This window comes from Pleurodeles waltl, chromosome 3_1, assembly GCF_031143425.1.
Source record: "Pleurodeles waltl isolate 20211129_DDA chromosome 3_1, aPleWal1.hap1.20221129, whole genome shotgun sequence".
In the NCBI taxonomy this organism is placed as follows: Eukaryota; Metazoa; Chordata; class Amphibia; order Caudata; family Salamandridae; genus Pleurodeles; species Pleurodeles waltl.
In genome coordinates this window covers 1316316400-1316338874 of record NC_090440.1, presented here as the reverse complement: position 1 = coordinate 1316338874, position 22475 = coordinate 1316316400, and the positions used below count along the sequence as shown (strand labels likewise).

The 22475-nt window shown below is 41.3% G+C and overlaps 1 protein-coding gene across 1 annotated transcript in view; it reads left to right on the top strand.

The window, feature by feature from the left end:
* The window catches only part of SLC49A4 (solute carrier family 49 member 4), a 390034-nt gene that overhangs the window by 327962 nt on the left and 39597 nt on the right, over positions 1-22475 (top strand). The window contains exon 8 of the mRNA XM_069224669.1: positions 16544-16726. Within this exon, the coding sequence (XP_069080770.1) occupies positions 16544-16726 (183 nt within the window). The remainder of the gene's footprint in view (positions 1-16543; positions 16727-22475) is intronic.

Here is a 22475-nt window from a genome sequence, read left to right as displayed (position 1 = left end):
GGAATTCAACTGATCATAAACGGCCACAAAAAAACAACACATTGAGTAAAATGTTAGCTGAAAGCCTAGTCTGCAGGTAGTGTGACCTAAAGGTGTTACAGAGTAAAAAGTACTAATTGTGTCTAAAAGTTATGCCAGTTGGTGTCCAGAGTCTTCTGTTTATTTTAGGATGTTTGTGAAGGCTACTGACTAAGCTAAATAAGGCTGTTTGAAGGATGAATGTTGGGAAATGCCAAATCAGTAGCTTCAGTGTAAAATATGTTGTGTGTCAACCACAAGTTTTGCATGTGTTGTAGTGATAGCAGTGGGGTGAAAGAATAAAAGCTCTTAACCCTGTGCCATTACAATATACCTGAATTCACAAACGTCCAAAACGTTGATGTCACCAGTAATGACATTGTTTTATCTTAACCATGATGTTATTTTAGGTGTCACTAGGGCATGGCAGGTGTGAGTTATGCTTTCCATAGCTAACCTGAAATGGCCATTTTGTTGGTCATAACTTGGTTTTCACTATGATAGCTTCAGGGATATTTCTGAGGTTTGCTTAAAAAAACAGTTAAATATGTGCTTTTTTCCTCACTCCTGTGTTTTTATTTTACACTATTTCCTAACCTTCGGCTGTACTCAGCATAGGTTTGCGGTAGTACCTGTGCTAACTTTCCCTTACAGCCAGGTATTGCTATCTGTCGGTCAGCAGCATGGCATCTGCCCACCCTACCAAGGGGTAACCCTTGATGTGCTTTGCATCATGGTTAAGCAGAGGTTGCTGCAGTGCCTGGCACATGGTTCACGGACCCTGCAGCGAACGCACTAGGAGTGATTTTTGATGATTACTACTTTCAGTACACATCACATACTTATAAATTTTACTATTCTCAGCAGTCTTTGTAGTCAACTTCCCTGCTGCAGCCCCTGTGGCAACAAGCTCCTGCACATCAAACCGGTTTCACCTGGCCTTTGGCCTCGTGCAGCAGGCTATCGTCTCACGGCTGGCCTTTGGCAGGCCCTGTACCAGTACTCTGTGACACTGAGCTAGCTTTGCACAGCAGGCTCTGGACCAGTCCTTGAACCATCTTCTGTGCCACCGAGTAACTATAACTAATTTCTAAAAGTTACTGTAACGTATGCCCTCACTCCATGCATTGCTAACTACCACCCGTATTACATCATTCATAACATGTTCTGTGACCTCACTGATAACATCTTTGCAACATCTGAAATGACATAATTGATGACAACACAGTGCTTTACAGCTACTTGACATAACTATAAATGATGAATCTCAATACTTTTATTTTGGTTTATAACGGTATGGTTTAACTAGAACATTTTCACCTAACTGTAATATCCCCTTAACGTTTTTTTCCAATGAATTTCTAAAGCTTTTTTAAATATACAGTAACAACTTAATACAATTCCTAACTATAATGTTACATCTATCTATCTATCTATCTATCTATCTATCTATCTATCTATCTATCTATCTATCTATCTATCTATCTATCTATCTATCTATCCACTAAAAGAACACTGGTTACAGGTATGTTATAGTTAGATTCAGATTTCACACACACAAAACCATAGAAATTCAGCAGTTATAGTTATCTGTCAGTTCAAAGCGGAGCGGCATGGTCTCTGTGCAGGACGAATGCGGATAGGGCAGGGGTACGGATGAGGCCTCAAGCCAGGGAAATGCAGAAGGAGAGGAATTTGGGAGAGATGCAGCATGTTAGCACTGTACTCCCACCCCCCTGTTCGAACGCCTGCAGCACAGGCATCTGCTAAATGATTCTGTATTATGTATGACACCTTCAGCCAGTCAGAACCTTTGAGTAAAGAGTGGATTGCATTCTGAGATATGCAGTTTCACATTTAACACTGTAATGACTAGAAATCCAAGCATATACAAAGCTTTTGATAAAAAGAAAGGTAACCGGATGAGGATTCCACTCAAGGTATGGGAAAAGACGTAGTAAGTCTGTAGTAACTCTATAAAACAGGGCAATTATGAATAAATCGAGACAGCTTTACTTTGTGAAAATGTTGAATACCTAGCACACCGTCCTGTGTACTCACCAAAAGACTCTAACACTGTCACTGACACTCTGGCACAAATACTCACACACATGTGCCCACAGGCAAGTGCTGCCACACACACATAATCACAGTCAGATGAAGCAATCTCACGCGCTTACACATACACTGTCATGTGCACAGTCCTGTCCAGATACCAGTGACACTCCAGATGCAGTCACTCATGCACTCACACAGCATGCTTACAGTAATCTTCAAACACATCCACATCCACACACCCAATCAGCAGCACTCACCTCTGTGTAACATGTAAAAGAAATTGTCACACCAATAGAGTTCGCATAGGCGAAACCTATTGGCTTTGCCAATGCTTGTTTTCAAATGTTGTAGGGCACCCCCTACCTTTATATATTGTTTCTTCTGCCTGCATACACCAGCCCATTCCTGTCTCATATTGCGATATGGAGTGTAAGTCCCTGTTACCCCATTATGATTGATGTCTCTTCGTGCTGTGAAAAGTGCTGTGTTCCACAAAAGTAGTGTGTGTCATGGTAATGTTTGGTTGCCCCATATCCTTAGGGTACATGATTGTTGAGTCAGCTCCACTGGTCTCTACCACCTTCGACAGGCTTTTCCCCACTCGTTTCCAGTATAGTTTGATGAGTGGGCAATCCCAAATGGTGTGCATCAGAGTTGTCTGCAGCCCCACAGACATTTGTCAGTGCCAGCCCAGCCCATCTGGAGGAGCCGAGTCTTGATTACATGTATCCAGTGTAGGATATTCAGTTGCATTAATTAATATCCAGCCCTAAAGGCCACCTCACAGGGATGCCAGCACGGATCCCCAGTCTTCATCCATCAGAACTCCCAAGTTCACCTCCAAGCATCCCCACAGCTTAGCAAAGGAGAGCTGACAGTTGGCCATCAGCATCCTGTATGTGAGGCAGACCGCATGGCCACATAATGGGGTTTCCCGGTGGCTTCTCATCAGGGACTTTGTGTAATTTATATCAATATTCTTAGAAGGCAGCTTGACCTGCAAGCATCAGAAATGTTGGAATGAGGCAAGCTCATATTAGCAGGAACCTCAGAGAATAGTATCAGGCTCCGTGGTCCCCATATGTCACCCAATTTCTATATCCCTATCATATCCCATTGCTGTCTGCTGTCCAGACTACGTAGTGCTCAGAATCCCATAGGGGGTTTCTAGTGTGGTTTTCCCCTCCCATCTGATTTTTTTGGTTCCACTTTTCTAAATTTGTATCCGTTTAGGTCCGTTGAGGAGGGTGCTTCAAAGGAGAGGGGTCTGCGTTTATAGTACAGCTTCCAGAGATATCAGCCTCCGGTTTTCTGAGAGGTCTCTTCCTTGGGGTGGATAGGTCTAGTTGTTGACCACTTGCAACTGTGTGGCCCAGTAACATAGGCGAAGATCCGGTAGCCCCCACCCCAATATCCAAAGGATCCCTTGTCAAACTTGGAAGTGCAAAGAGTTCTACCATCCCATAACAGGGTTTGTGTGGTTACATCTACGGATTTATAGAACTCTGGGATTTCAAATATTAAATAGAAGAATCTAGGGAGTGTGATCATCTTGTACATGTTTCCCTGCATATCAGAGCTAGAGTGCCCTTCAGTGACCTGCATCTCCCCTGTATCCATATAGAACCCATCTCAACCTGCTTCCTGATATGCCTGAGGTCACATGTGATTCAGAACCCTTAAATATCTGAAGCCCTCCAGGTTTCAGCGCAGCCAGCAGCCCCATTTCTTTGGGGGCATCAGGGAAAAAGTAGAAACATGGCCAATCTCTGCCATTTAATAAATATGCCAGAGAATTTGCCATAGGCACCGAACGTCTCAAGAGTGCTGGGGTTGGTCCACAGGGGATCGGCTAGGTACAACAATATCATTGCATCTAGGGAGATGATGTCCTACCATTCCATAGTCCCATCCTCTCTCACCCAACAGGTCAGAGTGCAAAGTAGGCAACCGTGCTTCGTTCCAGGGCCTATGGAGAATCTCTGAAAAAGCACCCCATTCACCCGTACCCTGGCCGTTGTCTTTGTGTCTAATAGTCAGATCCAGAACACAAATGAATTGCCGCATCCCTTCTTGTCTAGGACTGCCCACAGGAAACTTGACCCCCGAAGTTGAGCAGGGTGATCAGTCTGTAAGAGTCAAATTGCTCAGGGGGTTTGCTGTTCTTATGCATCATAACAGTGATGGCGGTTCTCAAGTCTTGGTGTAAGGTACCCTCCCTCCTGGCAGTATACAACACCTGACATAACGGATCTGTCACCAAACAACTCACACATCTATGGAACTCCGGAGGGAAGCCAAGTCTAGGGCCTCTGAATCGGCATGGGTCAGTAACTGTGTGGGAAGATCAGCTGCAAAGCCATGGAGGTCTACCATATGGTAATGCACTCCTGGCGTATAGTGATTCATTAGGTGAACCATGGCTGTCAATGCAATGCCAGCAGCCCTGTATTGTGGTGTCCCCTGGTTATAACATAGTGTATCCACCTCCTTCTCTTCTCCTGGCACACAAGCCATGCTCTCAGTTTCTCCGCTTTATTACCCATTTCATAGAGTCTGTGTTGTTTGAGTGTTTGGAGCAATATAGGGCCCTAGCTTCATCTACCAGGCAACAGTACTCTTCCCTTTCCAGGGCCGAGTTGTGCAAGCGATCAGATGGACGAGAGCTGTTCCCCCATAGTCTTCCTCATATTTCATCAGTTGTGTTTCCAGTGCAGCTACCTCTTTTTGTCTCTCTCTTATCCTCCCAGTTATGTGAGATATTAGAGTGCCCCTCATGACGGCTTTGTGGGCCTTAAATGTGGTTACATTTGAGGCGACTGAGCGAGTGTTTTCCTTAAGATAGAGCTCTGTAGCCAAAGCAGGTGCTTCTTAGTGCTCCAGATCTAACCTCCTGGTTTCCCAGTCTCTCACTGGCCTCCCTTCCCCCAGACGGGTGTATATCGGGGAGTGGTCCGAATTGCCCCTGTACCATGTATTATAGTATTGTCCTCCTTGAGACCGGGGACTTGGAGATAGTCAAGTCTAGACATGGAGCCTGCCCTCCCCACCATGTACGACTGGCAACAGTCAACAGGATGTGTCTCACACCAAAGATCTAACATTCCCATGGCCTCCACAAATGCCTTCAACAATGTTTGCAAACATGGACTAAAACACAAACCATAAAACACACATTTTCATCCAAAAACGTAGCATTTAAGAACTCTGGGGCACATGGGGGAAGGCAGATAAAAGCTGTGCTGAAATGAAAATGACTTATAAACGTTTTTTCCACACACTGTCACTTTTCACGGGGCAGAAGAGAAAATGGTTGAAGATGATAACCTTCAATTCATTGTCATCTTTAATACCTGAGCAGAGCGTAGTTAGACAACTGGTAGACCATAGTCCTCTGAATAGCTATCATCTGCTGCATAGAAGACTATCCACCCTGGTCCACTTTCTGTACAGTTGCACCTGCAGTGGCTGTAACAAATGAAAAGCCTACCACCACTCAGATTTGACTAGTATCTGTTTTGCAGTCTGTCTAAATTCTCTGTACGTATGTGCTGTATACAGACATCAGCTGCTTTTCAACCTCAGATTCCCGTGGATGTGGCTTGCAAAGCAGCCATTTGTAGTACTCCAGTGCTGCTTGTAACTAGTAGACGGGAGTATTTTTAACAGCAAACTCTGAGTTTAGTCAGATCATGCTTTGACGTACGATTGACTAGGCTGTCACAATCTTTATTTTTCGACAGATGCCACCCACTATTTGAATTTCTGGATGCTTGCCAATATGGGTTACTCTGGAAAAAGTGAGGTTGGATGTAGGAATAATCAAGATAATTTACTGTAGCAATCTTCCACAGCATCTTTCCCCCAAAAGACCCACTAGCCATGCCTTTGCTTTCCTCTTCCTTAAAATGAGTGTAGATTGTAAGAAAATTAACTGGATTTACGATAAGCTTGTAAATGAGTTAATGTGTGGGTTGTGGATGCTGGCTGGGTCTCCGATTAACCCATGCTGCCAAAAAAGCTTGCTGTTTATGCAGTCCAAAATTCTTTGGGGTGTAGTAGCACTAAATGTTCATGAGTCACAGGTAGGGTGACCGGATTACTCCATGTCCCTGGGACACCAAGTTGCCGGTTCTGGGCTTTCAGATATGGCTGTTCATCCTTGGAACTGATGTCTTGATTTTTGAATCTTTTCTGGACTCACATGCACATTATTCCGCCACCTAGTGGTTGGGTCTGGAATTCTTTTTGTATGGTACTATTTGTCCTTCCTCTCCATTTTATTTTAATTGTTGGGCATCGACGGTCCAAGTATTTGGTATGTAATCCAATGCGTCCTGACGTCATATGCCCTCCCTGGAAGCTTCCATAAGTGGTCGCCATCTTCAGATTCTTTTTTGTCATTGGGTCCGGAAGTGTTGCTGAAGGCTCTTTAAGCATCGAAAAATAGAACGTTTTGTTGAAAGTTCATCAAGAGACCAGCGAAGAAGACATCTGTTTTGGAGACAACAAGGGTCAGCACAGAGGGTAATACAAGAAAATGCACAGGCAAGGGACTCTCTTTTCTAGGTGACATGGAAAATACACTGTTTCAGTTCTGCCCAAGGTGCCACCTCATGTTTACACTGAAGGATAGCCACCAGTTATGTAACCTTTGTCTTCTGTTAGACGACTGAAGCAATAACTGGTATGCCTGTGCAGTATGGAAATTAATTACTCTGAAGATGAGATAAAAACACACAGGCAAGCAATCATGCCCTGCAGGACCAGAAGGAGACTCCAGCGCTGTGAGATCTGGGGTTCTTCAGCAAGGAGGAGTATAATATCACTGAGGTGGCTGAAGGAGAGATGTGGGTCACCGAAAAAGAACATTGAAAGTTGAAGGAAAAAAGACCTCGGGTAACGCCAAAAAAACATGCAGGGTGGGTCTTGTTTATCAGACTCTAAATCAGTTAGAGCTGCTCGGCTTGAAAGATTTCACTGACTGAGAATTAGCAGAAGTTGAAAGAACCCCCAGATCCCATTTGAAGGGTAGTGCAGATGACACTATTTCAGAGAAGGCTACAGTGTCGAAAGATGATAGAAATGAGAGGAAGACATAAAAGCTGTCAAGTGAGACCTCAGTGGCGAAGGCTCGACATCGAAAAGAAAGTCTCTAACCCTGCTCGAAGCCATAGCATGGTTGTCTGAAATCGAACAAAATAAGAGTTGTCTTGAAGCTGAGATGGCTGCAATTGTTCCATAGAAGAAAAAGTTTGACGCTTGTCCGAAGATGTACAGAATTCCACCAAAAGCCTCGACGGAAAAGACAGAGGGGATGTGGGACGTCGAATAACTCAAATCCCCAACAACACCTGAACTATGGAGGAGGGAAAAATGCAACATATCTGTCTAAAATCAACTCTGGACACAGCAGATACATCAGGAAGACAGAAGATGGTGGGGATCACCCTAAGAAGACACGTTTGGCTAAGGGTGTCTGGTTTCAAGTGCGAGGTCCAAGCAAATATAATCAACACCCCTTTTAATGGAGAACAACTCTTTGGAAGTGCGGTATATGACACTCCACAGCAACTAAAGAAGAAGAATAAAACTGCAAAATCCGTGGAGCCTTGCACTGGAGCAGAAACCCGAGAAGAGGATCCACACCTACCAGAAACTAGTAGAGAGAGAGAGTTTCCAAAGCACAACCTCACATCAGGGGTTGCAAAGCTCCAGTCTAAAACAGGCGCAACCGTGGCAATATCAATCAACACCACTGCAACCCTCTTGAGAGAGAGAGCAAAAGGAAGACCTCAGCCACAAAGAGCAGAGGCAACTCCAGGTAACAAGTGACTTGCAGAAGGGAGCCCCCCCCACACACACACAACACCTATGGGAGGGAGAATAAAGGATTTCTTCCTAGAGTGGGAGAAAATAGTAACAGATAAATGGATACTCAGCATTCTATGATTTGGCTATTGCCATCACCACCAAGTCACCATCGAGTCACCACCAAGGAGGGGCCCAAAAAAAGTGGTCAATTCAAAGGGGAGAAATATCAAATTGTTACAGAAAATGCAATAATTACTTCAAAAGGAAGCATGAGAAAGAGTGCCAGAGGACAAGATCAACCAGGGTGGACTACTCAACATACCTTCTGATACCAAAACAGGACGGATCTCTTCATCCAAGTCTAGATCTCAGGTTCCTATCCAAATTCATAAAAATACAAAAATTAAAAAAGACAACTCTATAGGAAATCATACCACAACTGCACAAAGGAGAATTTAAGGCGACAGTAGATCTAAAAGATGCATATCCCTATGAATGACAGGCACAAGAAATACTTGCTCTTTGTGGTAAATGGAGAACATTTCCAGTTCAAGGTGATCGCATTCAGAAACAAGTCTGCACCAAGAGTGTTTACAAAGTGTTTGACAACGATGGCAGCACACTTCAGAAGACAGGGAATACACGTTTACCCATGTTAGATGACTAGCTGGTAAAAGGAAACTCACAACACAAATGCAAAGAACACATAAACAGAGAAATGTTAAACAATCTGTGTTTTTGTCCAAACAAGGAATAACCGTCACTCATGCCGGAACATGAAAAGTGGTTCTTGGGAGCGAGAATTAATTCAGTAGAGGGGAAAGTATACCCTTGCAGGAAAATAATAATGTATTTCCTAAAAGAAACCCAACGGTGGCAGGAGGGTCATTTTCTGACAGTGAGGACTGTGGGGAAAATGGTGGGAAAAATGGTGGGAAAAATGGCATCTTGCATACCTCATCCCACATGTGAGACTACATATGAGACCAATCCAGGAATAGGTTCAGAATCAATGGTCACAAGCAACAGGGAGTTGAGAAGATCTAGTGGTTGTCACGCAGAACATACAGGAAGGAACTAAATGGTGGGGCAAGACAGGTATAGCAATTGGAAGACCATTCTGAGACTCAACTCCAACAGTGACCATTACTAGAGATGCCTCACATATGGGTTGGGGAGCTCCTCTATGGAGACTGAAAATCATAGGGCTTATGGAGGAACAGGAAGCAGTCCAACACATCAATGTGTAAAAACTAAAGAAAGTCTTTCTAGCCTTAAAAGCCTTGGGGAAACAGCTGTGGGGAAATCATTGTTAAGTCAAACAGACACCAAAACAACAATGTTTCATCTCAACAAACCGAAGGGAAAGAAATCATTTGTACTGTCAAGACTAGCACAAGAGATCTGGAGGTGGGCCATCCAGAGACAAATAAACATAACAGCAGTACACCTGCAAGGGAAGGACAATCTGCAAGCAAACAAGCTGAGCAGACAAGCATCCACATCACACGAAAGGGAATTCAAACAAAGAGTACTCAAACATATGTTCACACAGTAGTTGATGCCAAGAATAGATCTGTTTGCAAGTCCGGAGAATGCAAAATGGCAATTTTTCACGCCCAGGCACCCACACCCCGAGCTCGGGAATGGTCTGTCAATAAATAGGTCATGGAAATTTGCTTATGCTTTTCCCCGATCCTACTACTACACAAAGTAATCAACAAATGCAAACAATCACCAATGACACTAATTCTCATTGCACCTCAATCGGTGAGACAGACCTGGTTTGCAGACTTAATAGAAATTGCACAAAATAATATACAGAAACTAACAGGTCTTCAGGATCTACTCTTCATGCAAGCGGGGAGAGTTCTCCATGTAGAACGTTAAGAAAAGCTAAATCTAGCAGCTTGTCTCCTGAGGACATAGCATTTGAACACTAAAATCTGCTAGAGAAAACTATGCCGGTTCTTAAAGAAGCAAGAAGACCAACAAGAAGAAAATATTACACAGCAAATGGAAAATATACTCAAAATGTTGACAAACACATTCCTTACTACAAGACAATACAAAAGACACAACAGTCTTATGATACCTACCTCATCTGTTGGACAGAAAACTGTATTACGCTTCATTGAAAGTACAGTTGGCAGCTATTGAAGCCTACACAAGAGGCCATGTAGGAAGGAGATTCTTCATAACCCCAGTAATCAAACGATTCCTGGACGGAGCAAAAACATTAGAAAAGTACCATCACTGACATGGAACTTAAATTTAGTGATAACACAACTAATGAGGAAATCTTTTGAACCTCTTCACAAAGCATCCTTGAAACTGGTCACTTTGAAAACAGTTTTCCTTCTAGCAATAACATCTCTGCATAGAGTAAGTGGATTCCAAGAACCATACATGCATATTCACAAAGACAAGATAATCATTAGGACACACCCACATTTCTTGCTGAAGGTCATATTTGTTTTCCACACCAATCAATCAATTCAGAGACTAGGTTTCTTTCAAGATGTGAAAACTTCAGCGGAAAGACCGCTGCACACGTTAGACGCCAGATGAGAGATAATGTATCATATGGAAAAAACTAGGCCAAACAGAAGAGGTGTACAACTCTTTGTGTCTTTTGCAAACAACAAAGGAAATCCAATTACAGAGAGTGCAATTTCTAGGTGAATCTCACAGACTATACAAATGTGTCATGAATCAATAGGAGTACATCTCCAGACCAAACCTTGGGCACACTCAGCATGCTAAAAAGGAGCACCAATAGCCTTTCATGCAAATTTGCAATTATAGGATATTTGCAGAGCTGCTACTTGGTCATCAATGCATACTTTTACAAATCACTATTGCATAGACGTTCAAATGAATGGAGAAGCTCAAGTGTGACAAAGAGTAATGAAACATTTATTAACAAGCTCATCACTCAGAAAAGATTCCAACTGCAAAACAAATTTGGCTTCTTACCTGTAGGAGTAGTTTTGTAGCTTGAAGAATTTTCAGGATTCACATGCGATCCACACCCCTTCCAAGAAGATGAGGGAGTGATAACCAAAAAAAAAATGTATCTGAAGATGGCGACCACTTGAGGAAGCTTCTGGGGAGAGCACATGACATCAGGAAGGGCTGGATTAGGCACCAAATGGTGGTACCATTTATGCCCCCCCACCCACCCCCCAAAAAATTGAGAGTGGGGACAAATACTATACAAAAGAATTCTGTACGCAACCACTGGTTGGCGGAATAATTCACAGGATGTGAATTCAGGAAATTCTTCAAGCTGCAAAACTACTCCTACAGGTAAGAAACCATTTTGTTTGCTTCAGGTAAACTGATTAGCAATGATTTGTTGAAGGAAAGTTTAGGACCTGAAATGTAGTGTTCACGTGATATGGAGTCATCTCTTCACCCTTAAGAATTCATTAACTTTTTGTATTGTGCTTGTTTTTTTCACTCTTTTGCATGAACCTGAGATGTGTTTGTTGATATCATCACTCGCCTTATCATCTTTTGTGGAAAGTTGAAGGGGGTAAATTTAGAAATAAGGAAATAAGAATGCATGCAGTATTTTCTTCTCAATTTTCTTGCTCTAACCTTTGTGTCACAAAAAAAGAGAGGCCTGCTCTCTTACCTGTCCTTTGACATTTTTCAGTCCATTATGCCGTGTTCCATCTACTGTACTGTAGATTCTGATGTCAGGTACCTTTGCACTGCATACCTTTTTTCCACCACTGCAGACTTGTTTTTACATTAAATCACTGATTTCTAGCATGAGCAGTATAATGGCAGATATTTCCTAATTTTTGTGTTACAAACCGGCCATTGCATCTTAACTGCAATAAAGGTTCACATCAAAGTTTGCATTTGTGCTTAGCAACCCATATCTTCACAAGGCTTCTCTTAAAACATGATTATTATTCTTCTGTGTCATCATTTGATAGACTGTATTTGCTGTAGCATGGATGCAACTAATGGCTGTTACACAGGTGTACATAAAGATGAGGAGTAATGTAGGATGCAAGCATTATTGTGAAAAGACTGTCACAAGCACTCTTTATGCTCAGCTTTCAATAACGTCACCTGGAAGAATGTTTTTGTCCTTTTGAGATTACTCTTATGAAAAGCAGTTGTATTGTGTCCCAAAAAGGGTACTGTGAAGTCATTGGTGGCACTGTCCCACTTTACTCCTCCCCCATTAGACCACATGCCACAACCCATCACAATCTCTTCTCTCTGTAGTCCTTCCTAGACCTGATCCCATCCATTCATTTGACCTGCTTGGTTCTGTTCTCTGGAATCTCCTGCCTGCAGCTCAGAGACACCTCTCGGTCTCTATGTTTATAGGTAACTTCAAATTCCACCTTTTAACTTAGAAACACCATGTCTGTGAAATCCATTTACTCCCCTCCCACTATTTCTCAGAATGTAAATTAGCAGATATTTCATCTGAATTATGGTTTTCTAACTGCAGAATGTAAATAAGTACATCTGTAATCTGTCCTTTACCCTCACTGCAGTTTACCTTGCTATTTATGTATATTATTTAAATTGTTAAACATTCTTTTTTGTCATATCATTTTTTTTTACTCAATTCATATATCACCAGTCTACTTCTATATAACCATCCAACCATACATTTAGGGTCTTTGTGTACTGCGTGATGCTAGGCACCGGATTTCCCTTAGAAAGGATAATTTCTCAATAAATGCTGATACAGAGTGATAAAAATCATGCACTTTAGCAAGAAGTAAGTACTGTTGTAGTTCTACCCATTTATGTTGTTATCTGTCAATAGAAACATAGGAATTAGAAAAAATAAACGTGCTATGAGCCCATTCACAGAGATTTTTACTGTAACTTACTCTTTGATGACAGAGTCAGGATCACTTGAAGATTTAAGTCAGACCTAGTCATAGTAAAATTTGGCCCTAGGTTTCTTCAGAAGGTAATGTATTAAGAGAACACTGTTCAAGTAGCTATTGTAATACTCTTGTCTCTTCAGTGTCTTTGGAAAGAAGCATGGTCAAAACCAAACGGCCTCTGTTCATGCCTTTATGTGCACAAGTTAATTCATTGAAGTCTGTCTTACTCACTTTGGCATAGCTTTTGTTACAAGAAAAGAGAGGAGGTAGAACAATCAGTAAGTGACAGATGGTAAAGATAACAGGAAAGTTCATGGAGGAAAAAAACAGCAAGAAATAAACATAAATCTGAAAACTAGAAAAAACACAGTTGGTTAAGAGAATTAGGGACCATGGAGGAAAAAGGCAAACAAAAAATGATTTTTTTCTGTATACAATGCATGTGTCAGATAAATTAATGTGTGATGCTTCAGTCTACCTTTGAGTTGTAAAATATATCCTCGTAAATTGCACAGCATGCACTATATAAGAGGGTGACTGATACATTAAACAGCTAGTTGCATGAGGGGAGAAGGATATACTATTGACTGTAGAACCTTGAACCACTTTAAGTATATTTTGAGGAATTAGTAGTAGTAATTCTTGCAGACAGTTGGACTGACCTTACGAACAGGAAGATGTGGTGTTCCTTGATAACTACTATTGCATGTAAGCTGTAGGGATTACTTTATGGACTGGTGAAGTGATGGAGCCTGAGGCCTTATCTTTTCATCTGGGGTCCGATTAATTTTTTTCTTCTCTGTTCCGAGGAGTGAAGAGAGAATTTTACTAAATAATTCAAATCAATTACAGTGCAACTCAGTAGTCACACCTTAAACCTCAGAGTCTAAATTAAAGTTTTAAAGCACTTTATTATAACTCAAAACCAAAGTTACATATGTGAGACTCAAAACCATAGTATAGTTATACAAAATCACCTATGGAGAATTAAGGCCTTGCACAATATTAAATCAAAGCAACATATAAAAGACCAAGACTTCACTAGCAACAATGCAGAATATCAGGAAAAGTATGTGGTGTCTGGATCCTAAAATTAAGTTATCTTGCTTGCCCACTGAATCTAGCTCCTAAACTATTCTTATACTAAAGGAATATCTAAAAAAAGGTTAGCAAACAAAACTACAGGTGAAAGTTCTGTTTGAGAGGTGCAGTGTCAAAAAGCCACATAGAAAAAGGTCCGCTCTGATCAAGAGGCAGAGAGAGTCTAAATCTCTCGCCAGCTAAACCAAACTTAAATCTTAGTTTTTCAAGGTGTGATGACATGATGAAAAAAACTCATTTGAATAGCAAACCTACAAATCAATTATATTTAACAGTTCAGTCTCCTGAAGCCTTTGACACCTGGCCATGATACACCAGTGCTGGGATACACCTTTCGTCTGGTAGCATTTCTCTCTGGCCCTCTTATCGCTTGTGCACAATGAGCTTCTTGTTAACTTCAGCACCTGCAGCTTTGGAAAAACAATCATTTGCATTGAAGAATGAAGCCTTCACTCCAACCAACTAAAATAGACACTACTATACTTTTATTTCAAATATGTTTTAAATGTCTAACTTGTTGAATATAAAATGATTATAAAGAAGAACATTTCTAACATACTATAACATTGACACTCTTGCAAACGAATATTAAATGTGGCTTGCATAAATGTTAACTTTCATTGTGCTCTTTTACTAATATATTTCAGTGCACTACGTTTAACAATTTGTTTTGCACGTTACAGAAAGAAAAATAACCACCTCTTCTCACGTTTTAGGAAGCATAATGGCAAAGCCAGGTTATGCTTCTACAGAGGTTTTCTAGTGTTTAGTTCTACTAAGCAAACAATAAAAACTGCGGACAATCGTGCTAAATTTTGTCCTCATTTTAGGTGCTTTTTAAGAAACTTTGGTTACTTGGGACTCATTTACCTTCTTCACCTACTTATTCCAGTTGTACAAACAAGTACAACTTCTTGCCAATGTTAAGAAAAAATGAAAAAAGAAAATGAAGAACTAACCTCGCAGAACACCAAGATTATGTTTCATAGATACTAATTATTTTAAAACACAAAACAGTATGTCAGAAAGACAAAGTGCTTAGGGTATGATTACGATCTTGGCGGATGGAATATGTCACAAACGTGAGGGATATTCCGTCCACTGTATTACGATCTCCATAGGATATAATGGAATCATAATAATGAGGACGGAATACCAGTCACATTTGTGACGTAGTCACCCACGCCGCCAAGATCATAATGAGGCCCTTAGTGCCTCCAGTGCTCACTGCAGTAAGTCAATACAAGCGGTTATGCAAGTTGTAGACAAAAACAAACAACCAGCGTCAATATAGAATAAAAAAATGTGGTCTGATTTGAATAAGGTTTCACAGGGCATAATCATATTTTGGCAATGTAAGTCTGTTTATGTTGTTGTTGATGGTGTTTCGACCTCTTAATTATTTGGTGATGTCATCAGGACTGTAACATGTTAGGGCCACAATTTGGAATCAGCTGTATTAATTAATAAGCTTAGATCGCGTTGCATTATTCAATTTTTAGTGGTAGGTGATCACTGTTCTAGGTTCGTGGGTTTTTTGAACCACAATGGTATTAGGACTGAGAAGGAGAAATCACAAGGATATTGGATAGTAAGCGCAGGATGTCCGGTTTTTGGGGAACCTGGTGAAAGTACATTACTACCCCGCTGTAATCAAGAGTCATTCGGTGGGAACCAGTAGAAATCCCACTGTTCCAGCTGAGTCAATGTCATAAGTTCGCAACAGGAATGAAGTTTGTCCCTTTGTACACAGATGGAACAAATTGGGCCTGTGCTGGGGGTAAACTGGGTAGCGTGGCAGGATTGTCTTCACTCCATCTCAGTGGGCGCTAGTGTTCCACTGGTACAGAAAACTGTCCCAGGCACCAAAATAAAAGTGGCCCCGATTATCAGGTTTGATAATTTAAAAAAAAAAAATGTGACCCGTGTTTGTAAATTGGGGTAGTTTTGAATTAGTCAAGGCACTATGCGTTTTGCAAGGCGTTGAAGACTGCATGGGTTTCAACTTGCTGTATGCAACATTTGTTTTAATACCTGGGAAACAGACATTAAAACCAGCCCACAGACCAACAAATCGGCCCACAAATAACCAAAAATATGACCCAAACAATGATCTGTCATCCAAGCCCATCGGGCACTGCCTTGACTTCCTTGTACGCCAGTCTGACCTTGGTGGCAATATGCCGGCCGTCCCTGGCACATACTGTATATTAGTCCCAGAGACCCACTGTTTCTCAAAAAGTTTTGAAATTTCCAAGGTACTCTTGGGGCATTTTGGCTCGCTCTGTATCCCTTGTACGCTCTTTTAGCGCTGGCACTGGTAAGTACAAGGAAACTGAGCATGATGCTTTTTGTGTCTGTGTTTTTTAAGTGCAATTAAGAACGCTGCGCTCTTCGCGACTGCCGGCTGCCGCCTCATCTGCATTTTCATGGAGTCATCTGTTTCTGGCGACAAATCGCTCGCGAAGAGCGAGGATCTCATTTTAATCGTCCTGAGAGTCGGTCCCTTCATCAGTAGGCAAAAGGAAATGGGCCCATTACGGTAGCTTCAAATGTTGAAATGTTCACTCCCTTCCCGTGGTGTTATAATTAAGATGGAAGTAATTACTTGAGCATCATCGTGTAAATCAGCAAAAAGTAAATGTTCTTCTAATTCTTTTCCGTTTCTTTGATTCTAGCCACGCTTTACGCATCCTGCATTTTGCTTGGTGTGTTTCTGAACAGCAGCGTGCCAATCTTCTTCGAGCTGTTTGTGGAGACCGTGTACCCTATACCAGAAGGAATTACCTGTGGAGTGGTTACCTTTTTAAGCAATATTTTTATGGGTGTGCTGCTATCGTTACTTACGTTTTACCATACAGGTAAGCATCAGAAAGTCAAGCCTTTTAAGTGGTTGTATTTTACTGCGGACCTCATTGCACTCAACCGCATCCTCTTGTGAAGCATCAAGGTATGTGGGAAAGGACCCGTAATAGTGGTGAAGGAGACCCTAACATTGAGGTTCTGAGCTATCGAGGTCAATATCTGCAACAGCCCGAGCGCTTCCAGTTCTCTTTATGTAGCCTGTTGGCGCAGCAAGCTGCCGGATGCATGTGTGTTGGGATTGTGTCCCACCATAACTGCTGGGTGGCTCCCAACAGAACCTGGGCAACACAACCCACGTAACTTATTGGAACACTGGTATCTGATTATCCTTTAGGTGACTCAAAGCTCTTACATTATCTCTGGTGTATACTTTGATAAAAAAAAAAGTTGTAAATCTTTTGTCTTGAGTAGAAATTGTAACCATGTTTTTTTCTGCAATACCACAAACTTCCCACAGATGGTTCCACTCAGTGCTTAATTTGTAAATAAAAACGTGCCGGTGCCCAAAGCCCCACTCTTAAACATTTGGCTACTGCAATGAAATGTGCACACATGGAATACTGAGGCAGCGTAATCCTGAGGCCATGTCTGGCCTTTTCAATCTATTGAAAGCCACTCCATGCCCCTTCAGCTCACTCTCGCAGCATTCTGCTTTCTCCCATTGTGACGCTTTCCATTTTTCTCTTCCTCCGTCTTTCCCATATGTGTCTTTTGCTCGTAGTAAATGCTTGAGGCAGAAAAATAAGTGCCGGTGACCGCACCGCAAACAACAAGCACAAATTAAGCACTGGTTCCACCACTGGGAAACAGAATTTTCTTTGAAGTTCTCATTTGTGTCTATATTGATAGAATTATGCCTTCCATTGCAGGAGCCATATAATCTTTCATCAAGTAGGAAACATCTCAGGCTCGCCCAGTGTTACAGCGAAGTCCGTAGCCTCATCTCAGTTTAGTTTTCCATTTCAAAGAAGGACCCAGTGGCAGCTGCCATTGAACGGGGGTGGCCGAGCGCAGATGAACAAAAATAAAATAAAATAAAAAAATAACACTTATCTGTTTCCGCTACAGATGGGTTTGTCTCCTCCGTCCTCCTCATCCGGGAAGCGCACAGGCTCCCAGACTACCCTCAGCCAATCACAAAGCTACTGTCACCAGCATGAAAGCAGTGGCATGATTAGTGAGCCTGCTTTGGCGATACACAGAGAGAGTGGAGGCCTGTACACTTTCTCCTTCCAGCTGTGCAATACAGCCAGGAGGAGAAATTCAAAGTGCGAATGTGTGTTTGGCCAGCCAAACACACATGCGCACTTTTGGTGCACGAACCACTCCTCCCTCCAGCCCCGCCCTGCTCCACCCTAACGTGGCTCAGCTGAAAAATAAAAAGATGATTGTGCTACGTTATTATTATTTTATTTTTCCTCCTGCTAAAAGTAGTGGGGCGATGCTCCTCCGCCTTAGCGGAAGAGCCTTCCCTAGAAGGACCATTAATACAGTACACCTTTTAATGCACCGTATCTCTCCAAATAAGTCAGTTTTGGGTAATAAATCTGCACTGCAGGGATACAGACTTATATGATGCTGACATTTACTTCATCATCCACAGTATAGAAGCCACTGTTTAGGTGCTTTTCCATTTTGACCTGTATGTGACTAGGAGCAGCAATCACTGCCTCTTCTAAGAAGATTAGCTGGTCTGACTTAAGCGAATGCCAATAGTTTTTGCAGAGATCTTCTTGTGAGTATCTGAGAACTTGAGTCACTGCACTCGAGAGATCTGGGTTACCATATGGCTCCATGTCACAAGGGTATACATTTTCCAGTCTTAGACTTTTTTCAAATTTATCCTATATATTTTAAAGGATATTGTTAATACTGTGGGTCCAGATAAAGTAAACTAAATCTACAAGTTCCAAAAAGTACTCATATTGTAAATGAAAGTGTGTCTTTGTATCATGAAGTCTTATGGTATTCTCTCAGGAGAGTTGCTGTAGAGTTGGGATGGAGGCTGGGCAGGACACTTGCACAAACAAAACCAGAACCTCTTACATTCAAAATGATGCTAATAAATTTTTTTTTGTAAGGGCAATATTAGGTAAACTTTTTTTTCCACTGCCTTCAAGAACAATGGGATGTCTATTACATATAACAAACTAAAAACAGTTGTGGCCCATGTAGAGGAGGTTCTCATCTAAGCAGTTCCTAAACCACAACTTTCCCATACTGTGTTTCAGACCCTCAGAACATGTGCCTGTAAGTGCTTGCATAGAAGGCAGAATACTGACTTTCACTCACATGAGGACATTTAGTAGATAAGAGCATGTTGGATCCAATGACTGAAAATCAGCAGGTCTCCCTCCACTTCATGTTTCAGCTCATCACAATATATTAATTCTCCACTCCCCTGTACTCGTTGGTCATATTTTGTCCTGATGAGATCCTTGGGTTCATTACACTATCGGGTGTGGAAATTCCTACAGCTCGATGCCCAAGACATATTGTTTGGGGTCAAGGACAACAAGTTTTTATGTTTATTTTGTCCTTGGGACAAGTAGGCCCAACCCACTGCAGCACAATCCCTTTGGCTACTAGTTTACAGGGAAGGAAACTCTCTACATTTGATGTGATATTTGTGTCCATGTTAATGCTGTTCGAACTTATATTTATGGTTCATTAATGCAAAGCCTTAATTATTAGGGTGACGCTAAACAAACATTGTGTGGTCACACAGCACTACTGATAGTGGTTCCAGTTAAAATATATGTACACACGGAAAAGTTAAAAAATATGAGGCTATGTATAATGCCCCCTGGAATGCTCTCTGATTAGATGCAGATGTTTGCAGAAGCTTGTAAGCAAGATCGGTGATTATTTGCTTTCAAAACAAAATGTTCAGAAAAAATGCAAGTAGGGGAAAAAAGTTTTGCTTAGCTACTGTGAAATTTTAGGCACTATTGCTTTGAAGCATCATTTAGTAAAATGTGTTGATGCATGCTAGTACTTTCAAAAAGTATTCATAATCAGCGTAATCATTTTCAACAAGATTAGGAGAACCATGAAAATAAACAAGCACTGACAAAACCAACCGATCCAACATTGGTGGACAGTCTTTTGGTTTTGTCAATGTGTGTCTTGTCGACATGGCTTTTTAACACTTTTTTACAATTGTGAGGGCCTGTCAGCTTCCACAACAATAAATATTGCCCAAAAAAAATGTGGGTTCAAAAAGCACACATTGCCATAGTAGTTTCTGGCACTGAACAAAATTACTTTGTGTGCCAGTATGATCCTTGTGGAAGAGCAGAATACTGTCACTCACATTAAAGTCAGCCAGTAGTTAAAGGGAGAAGTAGAATTTTAATGAAAACAAAATGTCTTGGTTAATGCCACACCTAATTAGGGGACCAATTCTTAAAGAAAGTCATAAAAGTACACCCCGTGGTGTATGTCTTTGCATTAGTGGCTTTCATGAATTTACAGATGTAGATCAGTAAAATTGTAGTCCTATAAAATATTAGTGAACTGTATTTTAGCACATTGAAATATGCATGTGTAGATTTGCTCATGCAAAAATCCATTCTGTGTTTACTAGATTAATTTTCCTCCAACCACTTTTTTCCCCAACCCTGCTAGAATATCTACTTCTGCTCTTGTCAGGTCTACATTTCTAATATTTCTCTGTACAGTGAAAGATTAAAAAAGAGGTGGTGAAAATCCTTAAAACATGGATGTTAGTAGATTTGCACAGACAAACGCATTCCAGCCCTGGAACTATAGCTTACTATTCCTCCAGCCCCAGTATGTAGATCTTCGGAATGGGGGCAAAAAAAGGAAATTGCTATTGTAGAGCTTGAAATTGGTAGTATTCAAGCGCTACTATCGTATTAGCCCTGACACAATCAGAGAGGCTATTACCAGAGCTCTTACATAATGAGATCGCTGCCATAATTTGTCACTGCACTACATGGCACCAAAGGGACAAGCAGATTTTTTTTACAGGACAAGTTGATTTATGAAGCAACATGTCCCGTGGACAAGTAGATATTTTGTTAAATTCCACACCCATGTATATAGTTGATAAATATATGTGCACATGGGCTGCTGCAACTAATCTTCATTGTGCTGGGTTGTTTTCTTTCTTGATTTTGATTTGCTACTGTTCAGTCAAATACCATGGAGCTATCAAGCTTTGTGACACCATGTATATACGTCTCTGGTAATCTGCAAGTCACTTGATTTTCTTATTGAATGACTCAAAGAGAATCACTGTTTATGATTTTCCGTAAATCATGTTTCCAGCAAAGCCAAATATCTAGTAATAACTTCACAAGACTGCTGAGAAACTATCTTGCGTAGTTCTGATTGTGACCAGGGTGGACTGCTGCATTTTCCATCCACTATGAACATGATAGCAGGTAAACTGGCAGACTAACTACACAGGTTCCCAGAGTCCAAATATGAGCAGACATGGGAACAGCTTTTTTGGTCATGGGTATTAAAAGAACAACTCCACTTAGGTCTACAAAATCAATGAAGCAAGTTTAGACGCCGTGGCAACCAAAGATAAGATAAGAGTTGTTTTGTAGAAATAAAATATCCTAAACTTGAAACTTGCAAAACTGACACCAAAGACATGAAACAAATTTTTTTTCAGATAGACGATTGTAACCGAGTTAGTTGTTGACTGTAGTAAAACCTTTGCTAAAACCAGTGGTATCAATTTTTTCATCATCTGTCATGAGGACCGTTAAGATATCATTAACATAGATACATATACCTGAGGTCAATAACCCCAGCAAAATCTTAGACTGATAGATTGATAAGTATAGGATAGTTTGCCGGCAGACACCTGTTGTACCACCGGTGGTACTGCTGAGTGAGGTGACATCTAATGGTGTACCTTACCAGGGTATGCAAATACACCCTCTAACATCTAAAAAAAAAAAACTTAGCCTTTCACCCTTCCAATACTAGAAGAGTAGAAATGGCATGTTACATATAGTGGTTCGACCCAACAGATTCTAATCGTATTGAGTACTACACAAAAATTTCCCAAGTTAACACAGAGCCCAGTCATATTGGTCACATTGGTAAGCTGTTTGACTATGTCTTTTAGTGCATGTTGTAAGGAAATGCCTCTTTTTGCGTGTTCACCCTCACATTTGTGGACTGATGCTGCTGCATTTTCAATTCTGAGAGAGCACCAAGGCCTGCTAACCAGACCTCAATGCCAGTGTTTTAACCCCATACAAATTGCACATCACATTGGATATGCTCAAATGGCAAGACCTGTCTCACTTATAAGTCCCTATTATATAGTTCTCTGGGCATGTGAGACACAGTGTCTACTCAGGGCTGCAGAGCTTTTTGTACCACTCTTCACGTGACAACGTACAAAATGGCTCCCTGCCTGCCACTGCAGGCTGGAAGAGTAGTGTTTGCATTGTCAGTTCAACTTTGTCATTTAAACCTATGGCAAAGCTACCTTATCCTTAACATTATATGTCAGTCTTCCCTAAGGAAGGCCTGTTGAGTTGTATGGCAGGGAGCAATATTTTGCTAAGTAAGACATATGTTTTGCGATATGTCTCAGCAGCAACACTTCCAAATTGTAATTTTGCTGCAGGCAAAGTTGGTAAACCCATTGGCTAATGTAAAGAAACCTTGTGGCATCCCCACAAGCTAACCTTTCACTGTGACTACCAAACTGGTTCATGTTGGGGAATCAATGGGTATGTGTGACATTAG